We start from the raw sequence: 10,090 nt of genomic DNA, 5'->3' as shown, positions 1-10,090 counted from the left end.
CCCGTGCCCAGGGCTGGTCTGTGCGTAGTGGCTCTTGATGCGCTGACTCCAGCCTCAGTCCACTCCTTGTGAAGCTCCCCCAAATTCTTGAATGGATTTTGCTTGACAATCCTCTCAAGGCTGCGGTTATCCCTTTTGCTGGTGCACCTTTTCCTTCCACTCAACTTTCGATGACTATGCTTGGATACAGCACTCTGTGAACAAGCAGCTTCTTTGACAATGACCTTTTGTGGCGTACTCTCCTTGTGGAGAGTGTCAATGTCTTCTGGACATCTGTCACCTCAGCAGTCTTCCCCATGATTGTGTAGCCTACTGAACCTGACTGAGAGAGCATTTCCATTCTCAGGAAACCTTTGCAGATGTTTGGAGTTCATTAGCTGATTAGGGTGTGACACAATGACTTTCCAATATCGTACTTTTTCACAATATTCAAATTTTCTGAGACACTGGATTTTGGGTTTTCATTATCTATAGCCACAATCATTAACATTTCAAGAAATAAAAGCTTGAAATATTTCACTCTACGTGTAATGAATCTATATCATATATGGGTTTCACTTTCTGAGATGAATCACTTTTACATGATATTGTAATTTTATGAGATTTACCTGTATATATATTTTTTTTTATTTGTGTGAATTGAACACAGCTCTCCGTGTGCCCCCATTGCCATGACCTGTTCTTCCAAATAAAACAACTAAAAACAGTGTGGGGACGGGTCACGACTCGTAGTCTCGCTAATATTATTTTCTGCACATAACGCATGGAGAGGGGGTGATCGGAGAGAGAGTCACAGAAAAAGTGTCCCCTTTACACACGGTTTTGTTCCATACCCATATGTTTCGTTCCGTAAGGAGACATAAAATAAAAACACACTGTTCTGGCGCGCCGATCGTGGTCACCCCGTCGCGGCCTCGCACATTGCCTGTACCGTCGGATAGGGAGACAGGGAGAATCAGATTCGACTGACAAAATTCGGATTTGTGTACAGTCCTAAAAATACAAATCTAAAAACACATTATTTCTATTTGTTTTGTTTGCAGAAGCGGGGAACGCGGACCTCGCCGCTCGAGCCACAGCGCCGCAGCTTGTGCGGAGGTGCCGGTACCAATCAAATAGGTGCCGGTCCCGATCTCGGAGGTCCCTGAAAATGAGAATGTGCCGGCAGTATCCAGCAGAAATTAAGCCCTGTCTCCATCCTTCTACTCTACTGGATGAAACCCAATTCAGTACTGTAAAATCCAAGAGTAGAAAACTCAAACCATTGTAACTGCAGCTTCACTGCACAATGAGTCAACAACCTGTGGAATTCCACTGAACACACGCTGTGGCCGTGGCACTTACACAACCCAGCACTTAGCAATCACAATTTAAAGATCAAAGCCAGCCTGGAGGTTCTGGCGATGGCATTTGGCAACTGTAATCAAATCCTAATGCAACCTTTCTCACATGACAAACCACACACAGACACAATGTTATCTTCTTGTCAGGCTCCACGATGACACACCCAGGATAAAGATGTTGTCTATTATTCTGTCCAAACAGCAACAGCATTTGGCTTCCTGCCTCACCTGCCTCCACAGCATGTGATGAGTGATTAACAACATTGGTGCGAGGGTTTAAATATGAAGTGAGAGTCCCTTAACTCTCCACTTCATCACTCTCTCTCCTTCTCTGTGTCGTCTCCGGCCACAGCAGGAAAACAGCACATCTCCGCCATGGCAAACTTCAGCTTCAATTCAAGTGGTTCCATGAGGCAGCAGGTCCAGCAGAGGAGCATCATCGCAGGTGGAGGCATCATGCCCCAGAGAGCTGCCAGTGTTCATGCGGGAGCTGGGATCGGTTCCATGACACGCATCTCCAGCGCTTCTAGGTCCTATGCTGCCTTCGGCGGCGATGGTATGGCCTTCGGCGGGGGCTATTCCTCCTCTTCTGGGGTGGACAGCAGCCTCACGGCCAACGAGAAGTTCACCATGCAGAATCTGAACGACCGCCTGGCCACCTACCTTACTAAGGTCCACAACTTGGAGAAGGCCAACACCGACCTGGAGCTGAAGATCAGGCAGTTCCTGGAGGGCAAGACGGGCCCCGCCACCAGGGACTACACCGCCTTCTTCGTCTCGATCTCTGACATCACAGCCAAGGTGAGACATGGTGGGACATGGTGCTGGTATCAAGCAAACCACAGCAGGTAGAGCAGAATACAGGACAAACAAAAACATAAGGACAAGATAACAGGATTCACAAAACTTGTGAAATATGTAGTGGGATAAGTTTTACTAATCCCTATATGATTCAATCATTTCATATCTGATTTCGAATCCAAAGTCAGAAAACCAATAACGTGCTGTTTTCCGTTGTTTTAATTTTGTCCTGAAGTCAAAAATAGAACATGAGGAAATGGGATATTTGTTGTCATTTAACCTTTCGGATTTGTGACCACCAAGCTCCACCTCCCCGACTAACCAGGCGGGTGGTGCGCCTGAGCCCCGGGATCCCACCTTGGCCGGCGCGTGCCGGCCTTCGCTTTCATTGCGCCGCAGGTTTTTTTTTTTTAAACCCTCTGACTCATTCGGACGTTCGACTTCTGTGTTTCAGGACGGGTTGGGTGGGTAGCCGACATCGACGCCGACCCTTTGCGCTGAGTGTACGTGAACTGGTCCCTGCCCAGAGCAACACGCCTCAGTCGGGGCGCACTGAAAAAAGCCAGCCCCGGTCGAGGGTTGAATCGGGGGTTGTGTCCCCGTCCACGAGGTGGACCCGTTGTCGTGAGGGGGCCCCTAGTTACGGACCGCTGCCTGCCAGACACAAATATCCAATTTTCTCATTTTCTATTTTTAACTTCAGAACAAAATCTAAACAACAAAAACAGTCTGTTATGGGTTTTCTGATTTTGGATTCTAAATCCGAAATGTAATTATTAAATGATACCCAGATTTATATTGTATTCCATTGAAATAAAATGGTTTTAACTGTTTAAAGCAGTGTGTGCCTCTCTCTGTCTGTAGATCCAGAATGCCTATCGTACAAGAGGTACGGTCAATCTGAGCATTGACAATGCCAGGCTGGCAGCAGAGGACTTCAGGATGAAGTAGGAAACACAGCTAAACACTGGATGGATGGGTGGATGGGTGGGTGGATGGGTGGGTGTTGCGAGTGAGTGAGAAATGAAAGCCCAGCCTCAGGTATTAGTTTGATATTTTGAGTTTCCTCTCCTCTCTTGTCCACCCCCTCTCAATCTTCTCTTTCCCTCTCTAGTTCCCTGCATTTTTTTTTGTCCCCCTCTCCGCTTCTCTCCACCCCCCCTTTCCTGCCCTCCCCTCCATCCCCTCCTCTTCTCCTCCTCCGCCCTGCCCTCTCCTTCCTACACCAGGCTGCTCTCTGGGTTGCTCTCCTCTGAGAAAATCTTCGTTCCACAGCTCAGTCAGACGTGTTTCTCCTGAACCAGGTATGAGAATGAGCTGGCCATGCGCCAGTCGGTGGAGGCCGACATCGCCGGGCTGAAGAGGGTCCTGGACGAGCTGACCCTGGTCAAGTCGGACCTGGCCATGCAGATCGAGGGCCTGAAAGAAGAGCTAGTCTTCCTCAAGAAGAACCACCAAGAGGTCCGTTCACATCACGCCAGCATCTGTGTTTGTATTGTACAGAGTTCCCCTCCGATCATGTTTTTCTGCAACTCATGAAGTTGTCAGACACACGAATTTGCACTCAGCCACTCAGCATCATTTTAGAAAGCTCCAACCACCTATTGAGGTGACCTTGCTTCGTTCCTTCATCGGGCCGTGGAACTGGACTGCGGCAGTTCTCTCAGGAAGAGGCTCTCCCTGTGTGGGTGTGAGTGTGTGGGGATGGGTGATTTACCCGTTGCTTGTTGATGATCCCGGGCCCGATCACCTAGACCCAAGACAGGCGTGGCTGCTTGAACCACACCACCGCCACACCACATGGGGGTCCTGACCTCACTGCGTTCTACTCCCGCAGGATCTTCTGGCGGCCCGTGCCCAGATGAGCGGGCAGGTGCACGTGGAGGTGGACGCAGCACCGCAGCAGGACCTCATCAAGGTCATGGCGGAGATCAGGGAACACTATGAGGGGATCACCGCCAAGAACCAGAGGGAACTGCAGGCCTGGTTCCAAACCAAGGTGGGAAACGCACAGAAACATACCTTACGATGCCGTTGATGGTTGTTGTTGTAGCGATGTAGCATTAACACAATGCATTGTGGGATACGCTTACTGTCAGTGTAGTGTCCAGTGCATATTATGATAGTCCAGCAGATGCAGTCATCCTAGTGCTTTCCCCCCCTTTATGTTTGTGTGTTTTCACTGACTGCACAAAGCCTATTTTTCTGTGTAGTAGAAGTAGGAGTTTATAGATCTACTTTGAATTGAACCATAATATACTCAAAAACAGCCAAATGTAACAACTTTACACTTTGTGTATGTCCGTGTATTTTCGTGTGTGTGTGTGTGTGTGTGGGGGGGTGCAGACGGAGACACTGAACAAGGAGGTGATCACCCAGACAGTGTCCCTGGAGACGTCCCGCTCAGAGGTCACCGAGGTCAAACGGACCCTCCAATCTCTGGAGATTGAGCTGCAGTCCATGTTTGGCTTGGTGAGTGCTGGTGGTTGGAGGAATAGTTTCAAATGGGAAGCTTTGATATTTATATTTTTGTTTCCATTTGATTAAAAGTGTACAAGGAGAGTTTTTGTGTTTGTGTCCCCCTCCTAGAAAGCTTCTCTGGAGGCCTCGCTGGCTGAGACGCAGAACCGCTACTCCATGAAACTGGGCGGCTACCAGATGCAGGTAAGAGGGAGCAAAAAAAGTTAAATATGTAAAAGCTGCTGAAAACATCTGAAATCTTCTGAAATCCACATTGTAAGAAATGTTTCAAACACATTTACATGATTAATCTCTTGCTGCAACGTACAAAATTACACACTTGTGAAAGGAAGGTTGTGTGAGGTCTGTCAAGTCCATCAGTCTCGTTCATGTCCACAGTGCCACCATGTGTACAAACTGCATGTGTCATTATTTCTCCTGACATGTATGTCCATAGCTATTTGTACCAAAATGTAGGTCCTATGTTCCCTCAATCATACACCCCCCGCCCCCCCATAATTGAAATGTGCACATTTGGGTGGCATCCACTAGGTGGCAGTAGTATACACAGCTGTCCAGCATTATCCAGGGCTTGTGTGGTTCCCTCGGTTTTTCTGTAAGCATGTTATCTTAAAAGGTTAAGCACAGATTTACACCAAATTACAAATGGATTAACTTTTCATGTCAATTGGCCAAAAGGGAGGCGTGGCGGTGGGTGTCATAGGCAGTCAGTCCATAAGGCATAGGCAATTGACTGGGGCCTCGCGCACTAGAGGGCCTCGTAAATCTGTTTGGATTTTTTTTTTTTTTCATAAAATGTGTCGTTCCCTTTGTCACTCACTCCGGCGATCAGCGCTGTGCGTCGCTCACACCCGATGAGTGAAGTTAGGAAAAAAGTCAGATTCGAGATAAATGTAGTGAGCGGACACAGACGTGGTGGGCGGAGGAGAAGAGACACGCACTGGTGTTGTAACCGGTGTAAGTCTCTTCTCAGTGAGCCGGATGAGACGGCTATTACAGATCCCAAGCATTTGTTTTAACTGTGAAATTGTATGAAATATTGTTTATATTTATTCTACTACAAAAAATAACATTATTTATGATTAAATGTGACTGGACTCAATTAACACCCTCAAAACAAATTACACAATTATAATGAAAAAAAATCATATCGTATTCTAAATGAAATGTTATATTCCCAATATGTTTCTAGGTCCATTGTCTTCTCACGAGCATTCCAACAGTTCATTTAGAATTCTCTTTTAGCTTTGTTCACTGGAAAGATCTAGGCTACGTCTAAATAGTTATTGTTTATGAGCCAAGATTGCGGTAAGCGAGGTCATAGGAGTAGATTTCGGGGGGAACGCAGGGGACACGTCCCCCTCAATATTTAGAACATGTGCATTTGCCCCCCCTTTCCACCATAAATTGATACGCAACTGAGCGAGATGGAGAAGGGGCCTCAAATAGGTTTTGCTTGGGAGCTCCAAATCGCTAAATGTGGTGGGTGGTGGGTGTGGCATGCTTCACATAAACACCATACAACTTTGATGGTTGTCATGGGCTAAGCAACGACTGGTTAACTTTCCACGCTGACTGGCCAAAAGGTAGGTGGGGCGAAGGGCGTCTCATATCACAAAAAGCACATAACTTCTGAATGGACGACAGAACACCATGACACATTGAGGAACGGTTTGTCATGGGGCAAGGGACAACTTCAGTTTGACCTCCCTGGTCTGTGCCAATTATTTAACTGCTGAATCTAACATCAGTGTGCGTATTACTGTTGTACTCCACCAGGTGTCAAGCATGGAGGAGCAGCTGGTGATGCTCAGGGCCGACCTCGAGCGCCAGGGCCAGGAGTACCAGATACTGCTGGACATCAAGACCAGATTGGAGATGGAGATCGCTGAGTACAGGAGGCTGCTGGACGGAGAAGCGAGCACCAGGTGACCTCTACAGCTCCACTGTTAGAACCTCAAGTACAACAGGAACTGGTGGTTGTTCAGGCTGAGCTGATGGCAGGAGCTTCAGACCAGGCGGTAGAGATGAAGCATGCATATGGGTTATTCAGGAGCAGATAGAGTAGACTGTCCCTTAAAAATGGGTTAACGTGAAAAATTCCTTTCAAGTCCTTAAGAGAATGCTGTGATTTGAAGTAAATTCATTTCTGTGGTCAGTGAAGTTTAACTTTCCACATTAATCTATGTTTCCATTTCAGCTCCTCATCGACCACAACCACAAGGAGGATGGTTGTGGTGGAAGAGGTGGTTGACGGGGTTGTGATCTCATCAACTTCCACCACTCGCTGAGACGCTCTTAACTCCAATGAAGAGCTCCCGAATACAGAAACACGATTAAACCGGTCATAGTCGAGTCTTGTTTATTTCTCCAATTAAACAATACAACTCTAATCTAACGCACGTGGTGTGTTTTATTTTTGTTATGTACTTGGAGCCTTGAATGAATGAACCCTGGATAGCTTGCCGTGGTGGAAAGGAACAATTGTCGCTGTACTTGGTCTGAGTACCTAGATATTTTGTGTTCATTAAATATTTTATTCTGAAATGAAAATCATAAAACTAAAAATAAGACCATTTTTATTTCCAATTATTTGCAACAGAGTCAAAAAAAGGATTGAAATAGAGTTGTTTTCCATTAATTATCATCCTTGAAAGAGAAGATTGTGTTGTTTTCCTATCTCTCTATGGCAGGTCAAACACAAGGAATCCAATATCCAGAAATCCAAAATGCAATAATAAGGTGATTTTAACATATTCTTGGTATCAAGAAGTGAACGGGGAAGCAAGCTGTATGTTTTAGGGGATTTTGGCTCTAGATAGCCAGTACGCAACAGGTCATATAAAGAACCATATAAAACATTTATTATAGGAATGCTTAAAAAAACAACATATGCAGAAATCTCACAAATATCACAGTTGAATGCGCAGCCAGGATGTTCGGAAATGAGAAATGATGTGATCCAGGAGGGACATGTCTCCGAGGTGTCAGTCTGTACCACTCATACGTCTCCTTTGCCCTCCAACCAATCGTAAAATACTGCCCGCCAAAAACAAAGTTAGTTGCTTAGCAACCTTAAACTCCGAAAGTTAATTGTCATGTGGGGATGGTGTGGTTTGAGCAGCCACACCGTCCTGGGTCTAGGTAATTGGCGCCCAGGATCAGAGGGGCTGCATACCTGTTGCTCATTAGTTGGTCTAACAAATAACAGGTAAAACCTCCATCCCCAAACTCACTCAGGAGAGGAGCCCTTGTCATGACATGTCCATCTGCTCCTGGGCTTGTTCCACCCAGCCCACTTGCTACAATACACTTGTGTGTCTGTTACCCCATTGTCTGTGTCTCTGTCCTGCGGCACGGGGAAGGGACACAGCATCAACCCTCTACCGACTGGCAGCAGCAGCACCCAGCATGTCCGGCAGAGGAGAGGGGGAGAAGCAGCCGCAGCAACTTTAACAGGAAACCGCTTGCAGCTAGCTGCTCTGCCCAGCAGCCACTGCCGGGGCCATCCGGCAGCCCAGCAGCCAGGCCAACCCTTCGTGCAGCCCGCGCAACAGCCAAGCCCGGCTACACCTCAACCGGCCAGAGGCCCTATGCTCCGGAAGGAAGGAGGGGGTAGTCCGCTTCGTCCCCCTGGGGGTGGGTTGCCGATGGACCGTGCCATTCCGGGGGAACGAGGGCCCCTGTGGCCTCCTTCAGTGGGGTGCGTTCTCTTGTCACACCGAGCTGCCGGGGTACCTGTCCTCTGGCGCTCTCGGTGTGCGGGACGCTCGTTGCTGGAGGGTCGGGCAGTGGGTGGGGGTGCCGTCTGTCACCCTCTGGGTGGGGTGCAGGCTATGTGAGTGGAGATGCGGCGGGGGGCTGCCATCTCGCCTGTCACACTCGTGCCCCAGTGTGCTTCTCGCCCGTCCCTAAATTTTAATCCCACTCATATTAGCTTAGAACACATACACTCGCACAACAATCCTACTCCAAACAACATTCCACCAGATCAGAGTCTGCGGGTCAGGAGGGGTGTGAGGGATTTGGGTTCGCCTGAATAAATTGCACCCACAACCCCGCAATTTTAACCGCAATAGCCAACAGCACACATTGAGCATTGGTGTTTTCTTGGGTGGCGGGTCGGTGTGGGAGCATGGTTAAGGTGGCAGGCTGGGCTGGAGTCCTGGGGGCTTGCGCCTGGTGGCTTAAGGTATGCTGCGATCTGGCAGGGCTGCAAAGAGCGCCGATGGGGGTCTTCTGGGGCCCCTGGGGGGGCTGCTTGCTGTTGCAGGTGTGGGTTGGGGTGTGGAGGGCAGCTATTGGCCTTTTGCTCAGACGTCCCAGGTGCGGGGGTGGTGGAGGGCCCTGGCGGCCTGCTGGTATCGGGATGGGGGGGGGTGGGGGGGGCTAACATCCAGGTGCCCCACGCTGAGCAAACTCTGCTACGTGGATGGGCACTCAGCGCTCACGCCGAGTGGGGCGTCTGGTCGGCTGCGGTGGGGCAGGCCTCGCCCTTACGTGGGCCGTGGGTGGGCATGGGGGTCCTGCTGGCTTGCCTGCGGGGCAGGCGGTTTGAAAGGGGTGTCAGACTGTCGGTGCGGGGCCTGGATCCGGGCCCAGGGTCAATGCCTGGTGCCTGCGGCTGCGTCTTGTGCCCGCACTTTGGGGTGGGTTGTATATGTTCATCCCTGGGATGCGGGGTCACCTCGTGCTCCCAGGGACTGGGTTATGCTACTCGCGGCCAGGCGTGAGGGTTGCTCAACAGCCCTCCGGCTTCTCTGGGGGCCTGGGGGTCTTCTGTGGCCACAAGGCAGGGTGGCCTGGGCTTTCCTGCAGCTATAGAGTGTCTATGCGACTGCAGAGCTCCGGGGCCTTTTCGCTGCTTGGAGGCACCACGACATAATACCGACCTTATACACCAGAACCAATTAGGATAAGTCATGTACACTCACCGGTAGACACCTTACACACACACACGCTCACACCACCACACCTGCTTGGAGTGCACCCCAGCACCCTCCTGGTTGCATTCCTCTCCTCCCTCATTTACTGCCATGACTATGACAGGAAGAGGCCACGTTCCCAGTTGTAGTTCTAGTTTTCCTGTACCTAATTAACTGCTTTTCAATACATGTCATCCAATGTTTATGTTTCTGTGTAAATGTTGTTTGGTTTTATGTTTATTTGTCTCACCTGGGTGATTCTCCCCCTCTTGGAGTAGTGATTGGTGGTAGTTCTCTATAACCAAAAACTGAGCTCTTGTCATCCCACAGGTTGTCCACAGGACAGCGTTATTACAGCAGTTGTTGATGATTTAAGAATTAATAAAAAGTTGCATTGCAGGTTGAGAGCTTGAACTCCACTTGCAGACTAACTCTGTCCTAGATGCAATGACAACCATTCTGTGTTTACAGCACAGGGTAAAAAAAAACCCAAAAAAACAAAAAACAACGTTCTTCATCTTTAAAGAATATGGGCCATAT

The 10,090-nt window shown here is 48.8% G+C and overlaps 1 protein-coding gene across 1 annotated transcript; it reads left to right on the top strand.

Moving 5' to 3' along the window:
* The first annotated feature begins 1,667 nt into the window (after positions 1–1,667).
* Positions 1,668–7,004, top strand: LOC307237496 (keratin, type I cytoskeletal 13-like). Its single transcript, XM_080010218.1, has 8 exons — positions 1,668–2,144; positions 3,009–3,091; positions 3,449–3,605; positions 3,982–4,143; positions 4,491–4,616; positions 4,734–4,808; positions 6,405–6,553; positions 6,826–7,004. Exons 1-8 carry the CDS (start codon positions 1,719–1,721, stop codon positions 6,914–6,916), a joined length of 1,269 nt encoding a protein of 422 aa, XP_079866344.1. The 5' UTR covers positions 1,668–1,718; the 3' UTR covers positions 6,917–7,004.
* The last annotated feature ends 3,086 nt before the right edge of the window (positions 7,005–10,090 follow it).

Source organism: Zeus faber, assembly GCF_960531495.2.
Source record: "Zeus faber genome assembly, chromosome: 11".
NCBI classification, from domain to species: domain Eukaryota; kingdom Metazoa; phylum Chordata; class Actinopteri; order Zeiformes; family Zeidae; genus Zeus; species Zeus faber.
The sequence above is the reverse complement of the archived record's forward strand: the minus strand, read 5'-3'. Positions and strand labels throughout refer to the sequence as shown.